Source organism: Podarcis filfolensis, assembly GCF_964270895.1.
Source record: "Podarcis filfolensis genome assembly, chromosome: 9".
Lineage (NCBI taxonomy): Eukaryota > Metazoa > Chordata > Lepidosauria > Squamata > Lacertidae > Podarcis > Podarcis filfolensis.
The window spans coordinates 49,180,304-49,196,161 of record NC_139610.1 but is presented as its reverse complement, the minus strand read 5'-3'; the positions used below and the strand labels follow the sequence as shown (position 1 = coordinate 49,196,161).

The window sequence follows — 15,858 nt, the reverse complement described above, 5'->3', positions numbered from 1 at the left end:
AGTGAAATCACTGTGGGCTACAGTCCAGGGGTGTGCAGCTTATCAGCAATAAATTTGCTGGCACATTTATCAGCATTTTCTCCCAGCAGTTTCTGCAACACAACCTCAAAACTCACCCAAGTTTTAATAAGTCATTTGGGGGTTTGGCATCAGAGCAGTGAAAATAGCAGCAAGCAGGAAAATGATTCCTTCCTGCAAGCTCTGTGCTAAGCGATTAACAGATCTGTCACAAAATATCTGTTTGTGAATTGGCAGTCCAACTTCAGAGCTACATGGAAACTTGTAATTTATTTAGATAATCAGGGCTGCATGTACTGCCCAACTAACCACTCACCTGATAGCGAGTTGGCTGATTGAGAATGCTATTAAAGCTGTGTGATTCAAAAACCCTCGAGTTGGATTGAGAAAAGAGATTGAGCTAGGAAAGAATAAATCTAAAATCAGAATATTTTCCATGGAATTTGCAACTGTAATCTGGCATTGCTTTATTACTAACTGATTACAGAAATGTATATTTTTCAGCAAAAACATTCTGAAAGAAACAAGCTGAGCTGTGATTCCACAAACTACTTGTGCATGTATTTATTCTCAACTTCAAGGATGTGCTCAAATAAGAATATGTATTTTACCTATTCTCTGAACTGGAATCAAGTATGGAAGACAAATTCAACATTCCACACACTTAAAGACTAGCTTGCACTGGCTGCTAGCTCCCCAAGCTCTGTGCTTGTGGCCAGTCTAAGGAAGATTCGAGAAGTAAAATATTATAACGTACTAATTTATAATTAAGTGCTTCAGCTACTTAATCGTTTAAAGTGATATATATATGCCTGTGTGTGTGTGTGTGCGCGCACACACACACACACACACACACACACACACACACACCAGGCCAGGCCAGCCCATTTCACAGCCTGAGGTGAAACCGGAAGTTTCTGCCACTGCCCCTCTGCCAAAGCCTCGCATACCAGGGTCATGTGGCAGCAGGGACAGTGCACTAGCAGGGGTGCCACTCTGCAGAATTTCACTGCCCAAGGCGGGCCAACTCTGATACACATGCATCCCTATAAACTATTCCAGAGACTGGGAATTTGGTTTTGCCAGAAATTAACCCTGGAAAGAAAAGGTATGTTGGAACTGAATGAGAGAGGATGCTTCCAATAGCCCCCACACATATAACACACTCGCAATAGCAAGGTCTGATTCTGCTAACTCACCCAATAATGCCACAGGGATTGCATGACAAAAGGGGCTTGCTGAAAAGGGGAAAAGGAAAAGGCCGTATTTGTTTGCAGTGCCCCGTATACATCTGTTTTCTTGTGGGGTACAATCAGTTTTCCATGATATAGCTTACAATTCAGCTCTCACCAGCCATCTCCCTCACATGAGGCATTTATGTCTCTATGTGAGATCGGATGCAGACATACTTTGGTTATTTTCATTATTCCATATTTTGGTTCTTTCCCTACTATGTAGAAGACCAGAGGTGGGGAACCTGTGGCCCTCTGGATGTTACTATACTCCATTGCCCATCAGCCCCAGTCAGCATGGCTAATTATCAGGGATGATGGGAGCTGTAGTCCAACAACATCTGGAGGGCCTTCCATGGGAAAGACCCTAGAATGTGATCAGCAATGCATACTTCATCATTACTTAGAGTTCAAGAAATAGCAAAAGCTTAAAAAATAATGTTCCATGAAACAGAGTGAGTCTGATTTGCACTTACCCTGGATTTTGAGTTGCCTATTCCCAGTTCCATATCCTTCTGCAGCCTTTTCCGCCTGCACTTAAATAACTTAATGATCCTTATAAAGAAATAAACAAAAGACTTGGGACTTGGGACAAGACTGAATGGAGGTGGCAGGGTTTTCCCATCATCAAAGTATGATAACCAGAGCTTAGAGCGAGCAAATTTCCACTCCACATCACTGTCATCCTACATTGGGAACAAAGAAATCTTCATTCATTTATTTTTACATAGTCTTACTCAACTGCACATTATTTTTACCCCATTTTTCTGTGCAGGGACACACAAAGTGCCTTACTGGATAAAAACATGAATAACAAGCAAGCAATTTCAATTATTAAAAAGATGAGAAGAGAAGAGGCAAGAAACAGAAACAGCAGTGAATAACTAGAAGGAAGAACAAAGGACTGCACTCCCTGCTCTGTCTCCTGGGTAAAACAAGGTTTACTGAGAAGCATGAGTGGAAACACACCACACTACAATCTTCAGGATTACAGAGTCCTCCTCTTTCTTTACCAAAGTCCCTCAAGCCATACTTGTTCTCCAGTGACTTATATGAAGTATCCTGCAAGGAAGTGGCAGGGTTTAGGCATATCGAGTAGCGCTCACACTTCAGGTGTTCTCTGGTAATGTTCAGTAAACGTTCCGGGGTGGAAGGAAGTTCTGCAGGAACTAGCACTGTAGCTCCACATAGACATCATCCTTGTTCTGAACACCCTCCACAAGTTGGAGTGCAATCTTCTGAAGTATGGAGTCTCCTGGTTATGTGCTGCTACTGCTGGCATTAAATATTCACTTTTGTTTTGTCAAAAGTTCACCTTTTCCCAATTCTCTCCATCTCATCATCAACATCTTTACCCAGATGTACTGAATAAAATGAGACTTACTTCCTAATAAGTATGCTTAGGATTGCAACCTGTTTCCTTCCCCCCCCACTATATTCTATTATTCCCAAGTCCTTGAATCTCGTCGTCTTCTTTTCAGTACTCTTGGGACAAAACAAGAGTATGGCTGATATCCAAAGAGTGACTTAACGTACTTCCACAAATTTAGCCATGCCTAGTAGGATTTTTTAAAAAACAACAACAACACAAGCCCCATGCCAGAACACAAATTTCTTGGGGAGATTCTTTCAGCCTGAAACTCTATTGCTTTGAATAGAAACCCACAGTCATTCAAGAGCTGGATAATGCAATACAGAGAGCTATAATTCTAAGTAATAAAAATAAACCTATTAACAATGCAGAGTTATTTGGACGTGTTCCCCACAGTTAAACTGAAGAAATGGTCTGAGGAGGTTCAACACTGTAAAATACCATTGTTTGCAACATATGAAGAGTCAGTGTTGTATCGATAAGAGCGTTGGCCCAGGTTCAAATCCCCATTAAGCCACAAAGCTCACTGGATCATCATGAGCCAATCACTCTCAGCCTAACCTGCTTCACAGAGTTGTGAGGATAAAGCGTGTTCTCACTAAAGGAGAGCACGTGTTGCGGATGGGGACGGTCAAAGCACCCTTGGTGGTAAACAGGCAATTGGAGATTAAGGAGCCTAACACTGGTGGGTGTTTGGTGTTGCTGGGGAGAATTGGATGTTGCAAAGTTAGGGGTGGGATCAGAGGATATTTAAGCAGGGTCCACAGCAGGCTACTTTCTCTTTTGCTGTGGACATCGGATCTGATCGGACACAGTAAAGGACTGGTTGTATTTAAACTTTTCTTCTCTCCTTTTCTTCCTTTGATTCATTTATTCGGCTTCCTTATTCATTTAATTTATTCCCTATCAAGCTCTCCTTGGTCCTCGAGCCTGCCTTGGGGTTCAGGGCCTGGGGGAGCGCTTTAAGTTAATTTTCTTTTATATTTATATAATATTTAAATTGTACTTTCCCCTTATCCGATTTATTTTAAAACCTCCCCCCCCTCCAGCGCTTTACTTACCGGGTGGGGGGTCGCCTTGGTCCTTCTTCCCGGCCCGGGCCTTCCCCGGGCCTCCGGCGCGCTCCGGCGGGCTCCGGGGCGCCACACGTGCTTGGGGCGGGCCGTTCGGCGGGAGGCGCTGTGAGGGCGCCTCCGCTGCGGCCTGCGCACAGGTGGGCCTTTTTAGGCCTTCCCTGCGCCTGGGAGGGCTTGGGTGGGCCGGGGCGTCCGCGGGTGCCCGCGGGGGGGGCTTCCCGGCCGTTGGAGGGCCCCCGCGATCCTTTTCTGCCTGGGTGGCGGTGGTTTTTGGCGCGCTGTGGCGCGCACTGCGGGGCGGAAGCGGCAGCGCGAAGGAGCCGCTCCGGGAGCGCTGCGGCACAGCGGGGCGCTCTTGCCACGCCTGGGCCCTGCTTTGGCCTGGTTTGGGGCCTGCTGCGAGGCCTTTGGAGGGGGTCGGGCGGGGAGCCCTCCATTTTGGGCAGTTTTGGCGGGAGCGCCATTTTCTGCCTCATTTACTGTGTGCTGGCCTCTAGTGGTCGCTCATAGCAAGTGCAGCCTTGTTACTGAGCCTTGGTGGTAGCTTGCGCCACCTGGTGGTGGTCTGTATGTTTGCAGCCAATTGAATTTGCTTGCATTAATTCACTATTTAGTCTGTTTTGTTTGCTTGCAACTCTGCTTGGTTGCGGGTATTAATTGTTTAATTCTGTTTCCACTTGTAGTAGGTATGGCTCCAAAAAAGAAGGCAGCAAAGAGGCCGGTTCCCTTGTCTTCGGCAAAGCGGCCTATAAGAGGCCCATCTCAGGCCTTGCGCTCTCCTGAGCCAAACCCGTCGTTGAGTCGCCTCCAATCCATGGTCACTGGCTTGGCTAGTGACCCTGCTGCTCTGGCCCGGGTCGAAGCCGAAATGGATGGCCTGCTCCATCGATGTTCAACTCCGTCGACTTCTTCTGCAAGGGCAGCCTCTCTTGCTTGCACAGCCTCTCCGGCGTCGTCATCTAGTGAAGAAGAGAGAGTGATTGTAGCAGCCGGGGGTTCTTCACCTAACACCTTGGCCCAGGCCTCGGGCTTACCTGTGTTGCCGGTGGCCACGCGAAGGGGCAGGGGTGGTGCCAGGAGTGCGGCCAGGAGAAGGGCATCTGCTCGGATTAGAGCAGCGCAGGCGGCAGGTGCGTCGTCCCCTGCGGCTGTAAGGCCGGTCCCTGGTCATTCACAGGTTGTTTCTTTTCAGTCTGTTCCGGGTACTGTTCAGCAAGGTGACGTTTCTGAGTCTTCGGTGGAGGACAGCCTTCTTCCACCCCCGAAGACTTCTTCGGGTGGACATCGTCGTCGCAAAAAGGGCTCCAAGAGGCGTGCTAAAAGAAGTCGGAGGGACACTTCATCCTCTTCCTCAGGTACTTCATCCTCTTGCTCAAGCAGCGACGAGGATGCTGCGCTTAAGCTTTATTGGGGCTTTGGGGAGACAACAGGGCTTCCAAAGTGGGCTTGGGAGCGTAGGGCGAACTCCCACAGGGCAAAGTACGGAGCAGTGCAGGATTGTAGAGATGGGATTTTGGTACCCGAGGTGAAGGTTGCCACTAATTCGGCCAGGGACCTTATACCCGGTGCCCATCTGCCTACTAAGCTGCGGTCCAGGATCCTGGACGGCCGGTATATTGACATTTTCAGCCTGGCCCCTCCTCTGGAGGGTCAGGACCCACAGGAAAAGGGTTCCGCTGCTAAAAAGCGGTCAGTATTAGCAAAGGCTGACAGGACATTCGAACGTTGGCTGGATAGCTTCCAAGTTTTTGCAGGAGTGGTGTCCGCAGCTTATCCCAGGAGATCTTTGCATTTATGGGTGTATTTATCGATTGTCCGTTCGGCCTTCACGATGGCTGGAGAATCTGCTGCGTTATCTTATGATGAGAATTTTAGGCGCAGGGCAGCTAAGATCCCCACGGCCCGCTGGGACCGGAAGGATTTGGACGTATGGACTACTTATGTGGCGCCGCGTATTGATAAGAAGGCAGCAGAACAGCAGAAGCCTAAGTCTGCTCTTGCAAGGGTGGGTCGCAAATTGTATTGCTGGGATTTTAACAAGGGTACCTGCCTGCGTCAATTTTGCAGGTACTCACACGCTTGTGAGAAGTGCTCTGGGAACCATCCGGCGTCGGCTTGTGCTGGGGGCCGGCGTTCCTTTCGGAAAGGGGGGGGCTCCCAGCAGCCCCCCTAAGCTGCCTCACCGGCCCCAGCTGCGGGAGCAGCAAAGTAGTTCCTTTTTCTCTTTGGCCTATACTCCGGTACGGCTGCAGCAGCTGTTGCCTTTATTGCAGGCTTACCCAGACAAGGAGTCTGCGGCTTATTTACGGGATGGTTTTTCGTTGGGTTTCAGGATTCCGGTGGTTTCTACCCCGGTGGCTAGGAACCCTGCTAACCAGAAGTCGGTTAAGGACATGCCGGAAGTAGCACGCAAGAAAATTGGGAAGGAGTTGGCTTTACATCGTATGGCCGGCCCCTTTGCTTGTCCCCCATTTCCCAATTTGCATATTTCACCGTTGGGTATAGTTCCTAAAAAAGCCCCGGGGGAATTCCGCCTAATTCATAATCTTTCACACCCAAAAGGCACATCAGTCAATGATGTCATTCCCCCGGAGCTTTGTACGGTGAGGTATGCTTCCCTTGATCAGGCGATCAAGATGATTCGGAAATTTGGGCCGGGTGCCTTATTGGCAAAATGCGACATAGAATCTGCTTTCCGGCTGCTTCCTATTCACCCCGATGACTTTTGGTTACTGGGCTTCCAGTTCGATGGGAATTTTTACTTTGACAAGGCCATGCCCATGGGCTGTTCGGTAGCCTGTGCGGCTTTTGAATGTTTTAGTACATTTCTGGATTGGGCCTTGCGCAAAAGAACTGGTTTGGGCGGTGTCACCCATTATCTCGATGATTTTTTACTGGCCTCAGCTAGTGACACAGGGCACTGCGTTGTGTTGCTGCAGGCCTTTGCTAACCTGGCGGAAGAGCTGGGAGTGCCGTTAGCTGCGGAGAAGACAGAGGGTCCTTCCACGCAGCTGACTTATCTAGGCATCTTATTAGATACCGTGGCCCAGACGTCCAGGTTGCCGGAGGATAAGATACGTGCGCTTAAGGGAGTCATTGAAGAATTGCTGCCCTTAAAGAAGGTTACCCTGCGACAGCTACAGTCGTTGCTGGGTCACCTGAACTTTGCCTGTAGGGTTGTTGCTCCGGGGAGACCTTTTTGTTCACGGCTGGCCAGACTCATGTCAGGTTTAAGAGCCCCGCGGCATAGGGTGCGCCTTTCAGCCCAGGTGAGAGCTGACCTTCGTATTTGGTTAGAATTCCTGGAGGAGTTCAATGGGGTGTCTTTGTGGCAGGACACTTTGAACCTCCACACTGATTTCCAGGTGCACTCTGATGCTGCGGGGTCTTTGGGATTTGGCTTGTATTGGGATGGTAGGTGGTGTGCACAACATTGGCCACTAGCTTGGCGTGGGGAAGCTATAACTCGTGACCTAACTTTTTTGGAGTTTTTTCCCATTGTAGTGGCTGTGCACTTGTGGGTCGTGCATTTCAGGGACCGGCGAGTTTGTTTTTGGACCGATAACCTGGCGGTGGTGAACGTGCTCGCCAAGCAGTCTTCACGATCCCCTAGGGTATCAGCCCTGTTGCGGGCCTTTGTGTTACATTGCTTGCGTTTTAACATTGTATTTTCTGCTAGCTTTGTGCCTGGTGTGTCTAACGAGATTGCTGATGCTCTGTCCCGTTTTCAGATGGAGCGGTTCAGGTCCCTGGCGCCAGAGGCTCGAGACCGTCCGGAATTTTTCCCGGATCATCTCTGGAACCTTGGCAGCACTTAGTTTTGCAGGGAGTAGCTGCATCTCTTGCCCCCTCTACCTTGAGGTCTTATCAGAAGGCTTGGAATGATTTTTTGCAGTTTACCGGTCAGCCGGTGGTGGGGGGAGATGCTAAACCCCATTCTTCCACCCAGGTGCTACAGTATCTAGCACATTTATTTCAGAGGCGGCGGGCACAACGGACGCTGAGACTGCATTCTGCAGCAATTTCATTTTTCAGCAAGGCATATTTTAACAGGGATCCTTGCGGAAAATTTGTGGTACGGAAGGCAATTGAAGGCTGGGGGCGGCTTCGCCCCTCCAGACCAGTTTCCAGGCGCCCCATCACATTGCCCCTTCTGACCAAGATGCGTAGTAAATTGAGGGGCATCTGTTGGTCCAGGTTTGAGGCTCGGTTGTTTTCCGCAGCCTTTTCAGTAGCATTCTTCGGGGCCCTGAGAGTGGGGGAGGTGGTCCTGGAGCCTAAACGGGATGGAGGTTCTAGGGGGTTGCTGTTGCATGACGTGAGCTTGTCTTCGTCTGAATTGCAAGTCAATGTCAGGAATTCCAAAACTGACCAATATGGAAGGGGAGCAGTGATCCGTCTCCCGGCAACTGGGGTAAGGGGCCCTTGCCCGGTCAAGGATCTCAGAAAATACTTGGCTTTACGTCCACCTGGGGAGGGTCCTTTGTTCATACATGAGAATGGACAGCCATTGGCCCGTCACCAGTTCACCAGGGTGCTGCGGAAGGTTATCACGGCCTGCGGCCTCATGGGTGCAGAATTTGCTCCTCATTCCTTCCGGATTGGGGCCGCAACGACGGCTGCTCACTGGGGTTTATCGGCAGAGAGGATCAAGGATTTGGGACGGTGGCAGTCTGATGCGTACAGAGGTTATGTACGAAAATGATGTTTTGCGTGTGCTTACGTTTCTGTTTTACCCTAGGTTCAGCAGCTGTACGCATCTGGATTGTGGGGCACAGTATTGTACACTGGGCTGCTAACAGAGCTCGACAGTCCGGATTGGGTGATGGCCTTGGCCTCCCACAGCACGTGAGGGTGTCCTGGATCTCCAGACGGGGGATGCTGTGGAAGGAGCTGCTACCGCTGATGCAGAGGCGTGTGCTCACGGAAGGCCCTCCTACGGCGATTGTGGTTCAGCTGGGGGAGAATGATATTGTTCTTCTTCCTGTTTTGTTCTCCGTGCTGTTATGTTGGAAGATTTGATGGAATTGGCGGCCATGGTGCCGGCGACCAAGATTATTTGGTCGCAATTGCTTCAACGCCGCAAGTGGCGGGGTAGCCCCTGCTTGGCTGCAACTGAACGGGTTAGAAAGCGGATTAATTCTGCTGTGAGCAAGTTGGTGGTTGATTTGGGTGGCTTTGTGATTTCGCACCCTTTGGTTACGTTCAAAGCCACCGAAGTGTTTATGATGGATGGGGTCCATCTGTCATCAGTTGGGAATGATGTTTGGTTAAATTCGGTGGTGGAAAAGTTGAGGGCTTGGTTGTGTCTGTGAGTGGTTGGCGGCGAGCGTAAGGGCTCGAATGGCGGTTAGGCATTGGTTTAAATTGGTTGGTGGAGGGGTATGGATTGGCTGTGCCTGCCCCTCCAATGCTGCTGCTGCACGGGAATTCCGTTAAAGGAATTCAGGGGCTTACCATCCTTTCGTCCAAACCCCTGGAATCGGGTTTGGGCCGTGTAAGCCTCTAGGAGCATGCGGGGAGAAGCTGAGGGTCTGTGTCGCAGCTCCAGTTATCCCTGAACTTGTTCCTCCACACTGGCTTTCGCTGGAATCCGGGAGCCAGTGCTGTCCCCAAGGCGGGGGGGGACAGATAGTCTTAACCAATGCCTAAGCAACCACTCACAATTTGTATGCTAATAAAGTTGTGGCCAAAATTTATGCCAAAAACCTTAAACAAAAATTGTGCGTCTGGTGTGAGTTATTGGGGAGAGGGTGTTTTGGGGGACCTCAGCACGCAAAGCGTGTTCTCACTAAAGGAGAGCACGTGTTGCGGATGGGGACGGTCAAAGCACCCTTGGTGGTAAACAGGCAATTGGAGATTAAGGAGCCTAACACTGGTGGGTGTTTGGTGTTGCTGGGGAGAATTGGATGTTGCAAAGTTAGGGGTGGGATCAGAGGATATTTAAGCAGGGTCCACAGCAGGCTACTTTCTCTTTTGCTGTGGACATCGGATCTCCCGCCCGCCCTCCCTTGTTTGGGGCTTGCGCCTTGACCTTGCTTTGCCTGTCATGGGGTCGTCCGCATTGGTGCGGGGGCCCAGTAGGAATTTTCCCGAATGGCTGATTAGTGTGTGCCTCTTGGGTTTTGCCTACTGCTTAGCAAATCGTCACAACTTGTAAGGTTGGCGGTTAGGCATTGGTTTAAATTGGTTGGTGGAGGGGTATGGATTGGCTGTGCCTGCCCCTCCAATGCTGCTGCTGCACGGGAATTCCGTTAAAGGAATTCAGGGGCTTACCATCCTTTCGTCCAAACCCCTGGAATCGGGTTTGGGCCGTGTAAGCCTCTAGGAGCATGCGGGGAGAAGCTGAGGGTCTGTGTCGCAGCTCCAGTTATCCCTGAACTTGTTCCTCCACACTGGCTTTCGCTGGAATCCGGGAGCCAGTGCTGTCCCCAAGGCGGGGGGGGACAGATAGTCTTAACCAATGCCTAAGCAACCACTCACAATTTGTATGCTAATAAAGTTGTGGCCAAAATTTATGCCAAAAACCTTAAACAAAAATTGTGCGTCTGGTGTGAGTTATTGGGGAGAGGGTGTTTTGGGGGACCTCAGCACGCAAAATGCAGAGGAGGAAAAACATGTACAGGGCAATAAGTACCTTAGAAGAAGAGTGGGATAAAAATCTAATCAATAAAATTAAAAAGAAAGCAGTCAATTAGTCTGAAAACATACTGAACTTTCTTTGAATTTCCCAGGATGCATAACATTCTTAATTATTCGGGATACTAAAAAATAACACTACAGCGCTGGAAGTTTCTCTTGAGAACCAAGATTAGTGGAGTTATTTGCCAAGCATGCCTACATCTTATTTACATGTAAAATGTACTATTATCTATTTCAACTGCACTGTGTTTAGAACATAAACATCCAGGATGATATGATTAATTTTTTTAATGATGTCTTTTGCAGTCCTGCTGAATAAGGCGCTTTCTGGAATAAAAAATGTGGCTATCAGTAATTGATTAAGTAACGCACATTAGCCCTCTTTGAAAACCTGACACCCTGCAGATGTTAAGTACAGCCTTGGCTGTTTTAGAATAAACACCTACGTATTTCTAATATGTACCTAGGATTAGAACCAAGCTTTAAATATGGTAAGCAGAAAAAGATGCTTAGGTTACACACTGAATAATTAATATTTGGAAATGCAGTTTAGTCATCATAACACACTCCCAGAATGCATTTTCACCAACTCTCACCAGATATTAACCTTTTTAAATAGGGGAGGAGGGGAACTGGCAAAAATTGTCTCACACCCCTTTTCGTTAGCAAGACTCTGCTTTTAAGAGATCCTTCTGTTCACAGAAATGCATGTTTTTATCCAGCCTAGTATACATGGATATATCTTCAAACTGAAATTGATACTTCCTGGATCTTAACAAGTAAGCTATCTACAAAAGCTTATGTTACAATAAATCAGGTTTTAAAGTCCCTTTAGTATTTGTTTTCATATTAATGTAATCAGCAGCACCACAGAGTCCTGTTGACACAGCAAAGATGACTGTGTTGATAGAATGTGACATAATTATTTATCAGAATCACAAAATTAATTATGTGAGGTGGAGGGGGTGTCTATGTTGTTACAGTAAATCTCCTATTTCCCAGTACTCAGGTCATAATAATTATTCAAATCAGGCACATTTGTATTTATTCAATTTTGGAAAACATGTTATGCTTACAGAGAATTTGAAAATCTAACCTTTGCTCTCACCCATCAGGGCTTCTCCTATGTTCTTATTAACACAGAGATGATGTATAATTATATTTTATGGTTTTAATTTTCACTTGTAAACCTCCCAAAGGATTTTTTTGTGATGGGGCAGTATCTAAACGCTGGAAATAAATATGTACAGAAATGGAGTGTGAAGTTATCTCACTATTAATTTTTATATGAGGGGCCTGCAGTCACAAGAGCAGCCAATCAGAATCATGCATCATGACACTGGCCTGTCTAGTCCAGCATCTTGTTCTCACAGTGAGCAATTTGATGCCTACAGGAAGCCTGCAGGCAAGACCCAAACACAAGACGACTCTCCCCCATTGAAATATCCAACAACTGGTATTCATAAGCAGGTAAAAAAATGTAAAGAACCCTAGGATGGTTACATCCAGTCAAAGGCGACTATGTGGTTGCGGCACTCATCTTGCCTTTTGGCCGACGGAGCCGGCGTTTGTCCACAGACAGCTTTCCGGGTCATGTGGCCAGCATGACTAAACCACTTCTGGCAAATGGAACACCGTGATGGAAACCAGAGCACACAGAAACACCGTTTACCTTCCCGCCACAGCGGTACCTATTTATCTACTTGCACTGGTGTGCTTTCAAACTGCTAAGTTGGCAGAAGCTGGGACAGAACAACGGGAGCTCACTCCGTTGTGTGAATTCAAACCGCCGACCTTCTGATCAGCAAGCCCAAGAGTCTCAGTGGCTTAGATCACTGAGTATGGATGGATGGATGGATTCATAAGCATACAGTTTCTGACTATCATGCCTAGTAGCCATTGACAGCATTATCTTTATTTTTACAACACTTTATAGGTGGGGGGTGACAGTAGCTGAAGGGAGGAAGAGGAAATGGGAAAGCTTTCTTCCCTTGAACTTTCTTAAGTTAACATACCTTAGGGTCTAAGCCAGGCATAGGCAACCTTCAGGCCTCCAGATGTTTTGGCCTACAACTCCCACAATCCCTAGCTAGCAGGACCAGTGGTCAGGGATGATGGGAACTGTAGTCCAAAACATCTGGAGGGCCAAAGGTTGCCTATGCCTGGTCTAGGAAGTTATGGTAAGCTGAGAAACAGTACATACAGAACAAATCTTTGCAAGGTGGGTGGGCAAAATAAAGCAGAAAAGTACCCACCTCAATTTCTTGATAGGAGCTGTTGATCATGGCAATCAGCATGTTGAGCAAAACCACAACCATTGTTACGTTGTATATTCCATACAACACGTAGCCAATATTTTCAATGAATTTGTGGTCATATTTGAGGACAACTGACGTGACCTCTGATAAGCCAAAAATTGACCAAAATAAGGTCTTAAAGCTTTCTTCAACTCTGTATGAAAAAATATGGTACGTTAATGAATTCAAATATAAATACTTGTAAATTATTTTGTTTAAAAGTAGATGATTCAAAGATCCTAGTGCAGACATTTAATCAAAACAAGATGCTCGCAACATAAAATGTTTTCAGATAACTTGATTCCCCTGTGGCTTTTTTGCATATTGCCAATTATGTTTGCGGCTGGTGAGCTGTATTAACAGAATTAAGTTTGACAGGGGAAAGTGGTGGTGTATTGCCATTTTTTATATCCTTGTACACCAAGATGCTGCCTTACAACTTTGATTAGATACTTGTTTAATAAAGTAAATGGCATCATCTCTAGAACTCCCTGCAAACTGTGCAAAAATTAAATGAAATATAGTGCAGAGGCATAGCTCAACTTGTCACAACAGACTTGCTCTTTTTATATATAAAAGTACCAAATGTACATGTGTGTGCATGCACAGCTATTTCAACATAGCACAGAGTGATTCTTATAACAATTGCTTGCTTTTATGAAAAATGCATGATTATTATATGTCACTGCGTATTATAGCATGTGCAGTGGACACACACGTGCAATATTACATGCCCCAACTATAAATGCATTAGTCCATGAATGGTGTAGATTTGGCATTTTTTTTGCAGGAAAAAATCCAATTATTATATGAGTGACTGTATGGTATACCATTCTCAATCTGTTGTACATTCATACAAATCTTCAATATCACATGCCCTGTATGCTTCATTTTTAAAATGCAACATAAGAATGTTGATAGTTTGTCTGACTACATAATGCACCTGGTTATACCTATATAATAACTGCAATTCAAATACATTTAGTAACATTTACTCTCGGGATAGGCAATTATGGGTAGGAGGGGACAGAGGAGAAGCTAGAATCAGCTGAATCCATCCAAATGAACTGAGTGACAAGTTATTGTGATGGACATGCATGTGTAAACTAACTTGTACTGTAAACTTCCAGCAGCCTCCACCACAAAGAGGATGCAAAAGTTTTGTCCTTTTTTCATACGCATTACTTACGTCGTAAATGCTGCGTTTACTTTGGCTCCAAGGTAATAGGAGTACAATATGAACATCCCAATCATAAAGGCAAGGAATACCATAATAAAAAGGACCATAAACTTGAAAATGTCTTTTACGGTCCTTCCAAGGGAAATCTGCAATGGGCCAAAACTCTCATTCGCAGGCAGGATATAAGCTATTCGAGAGAAGCTAAGCACAACAGCTATTGCATAAAGACCTTCTGATATGATCTGCGGATCAGATGGAAGCCATTTATCTCGAGCTGAAAGAAAGAGACATAAACGAGAAACTGTTGCTTTACGTGTATTTTTTTATTGCTTGTTAAAAAAATAAAATATCTGGCCGTTCTATATTCATATATCTTGATAAAGATACATATTTATAGCGCTGAATAGATATTTTTGAGTAATTCGAATTCACCACGACCTTGTAAGAGAAGTTGATTTGGAGGAATTAATTCATGACTTTGTGATGAAAAAGGCCAGAAAGCTTTAAAGTGATTTGATTTACTTATAAATGTTTGTAGCCCTTCAAAACTTCAACAGAATAATATCTTTATTTGGATTTATTTATTTATTAAAAGTTGCAAAACAGACACCAAGCTTTGTAACACTCTTCTTCAAGCTGGATGCTGTTAAAACAAAAATAGGAAAAAAATAGAAAGTTGTTTGAGGGCATGATAGAAGAGATCCAACGGGTGGAGATCAATGTATTAAATGTAATTGCAGAAGAAAAATCAAAACTTTTCTTTCATAATTTGTAAGGTCATATGCAAGGAGTAGCATCTTCAGGAGGAGGCTTGATTTTATAAGTTTGTACTGGGCTCAAAAAAGTAAAGGTAAAGGTAAAAGGCCAAGGACCCCTGGATGGTTAAGTCCAGTCAAAGGCGATTATGGGGTTGTGGTGCTCATCTCACTTCAGGCCGAGGGAGGCGGCGTTTGTCCACAGACAGCTTTCCAGGTCATGTGGCCAGCATGACCAGACTGCTTCTGGAGCAATGAAATACCGTGTCGGAGGCCAGAGCACACGAAAACACCATTTACCTTCCTGCTGCAGCAGTGCCTATTTATCGTGCTTTTGAACTGCTAGGTTGGCAGGAGCTGGGACAGAGCAACAGGAGCTCACTCCATCACAGGAATTCAAGCCACTGACCATCCGATCGGCAAGCCCAAGAGGCTCAGTGGTTTAGACCACAGCACCACCTGCGTCCCAAGTATGCTTGGGTGGTTATATGAGGTTACAGGTGCAACTCACCCAGTGGGGCAGAGCTGCAACAAGAGCATCCTGGCAGCAGAATTGCTATTACTTACTGGGAGGGTCAATGTGGGGGTAGTGGGGCTGCGCCAGTAGAGCCAATCTACCCTGTCCCAGTAAATAATAGCAATGCCATTTCCAGGATGCTTTTGTTGCAGCTGTGTCCCACTGAGTGAGCATCTCCTGTGATAATTCTCATGCTACTTCTTTAAAAGGATGCTAGCCATTTTAATATACTAGAGACACGAAAACATTCTTTGACTTGCCGTAAGTAAAATATTCTATGTTTGGTGGAAGTGTGACTTCAGAGAGGTCAGGCTCTTGAATGAAGTTGTCCACATATTGCTGTGCTTTTGTAGCCTGTAGAAAGGCCAGTAGCCTTGCTGTGAAAGCGGCAATGAAAATAGACAACATCCCAAAATCCAGAACGTTCCACAGCTGCAAAATATATTCCCGGGGTCCTTCTGTCCAAAGCTCCTTGCACTCGGACCACATCATACCTAAAAACCAGAAAAGCAATAAAAACATAGTGAAGACTGCTACACACTGACTTGGGAGCAAGCCGCTGCTCTGCGACACTGACGTCTGAACAGACATACATAGAATTGTACAAGTGAAAATGGATTAGGTCTTCCTTAGCTGCTTTACACAAGGCATGCCATACTTGAAAGACACTTCCATGCAGAAAACTGCAAGGATCTCACCTGTCACACTAGATTTCTGTACAGGGTCATAGGCCCATTCTGCAATATTACTGGTGTAACAGACCTCGTAA

General features: G+C 46.3%; 1 protein-coding gene across 1 annotated transcript in view; it reads right to left on the bottom strand.

Moving 5' to 3' along the window:
• The window catches only part of TRPC3 (transient receptor potential cation channel subfamily C member 3), a 70,094-nt gene that overhangs the window by 8,031 nt on the left and 46,205 nt on the right, over positions 1 to 15,858 (bottom strand). The window contains exons 6-10 of the mRNA XM_083571137.1: positions 15,350 to 15,583; positions 13,827 to 14,091; positions 12,596 to 12,791; positions 1,727 to 1,936; positions 335 to 418 (exon numbers count right to left, since the gene is read on the bottom strand). Coding sequence (XP_083427263.1) covers positions 335 to 418; positions 1,727 to 1,936; positions 12,596 to 12,791; positions 13,827 to 14,091; positions 15,350 to 15,583 — 989 coding nt within the window. The remainder of the gene's footprint in view (positions 1 to 334; positions 419 to 1,726; positions 1,937 to 12,595; positions 12,792 to 13,826; positions 14,092 to 15,349; positions 15,584 to 15,858) is intronic.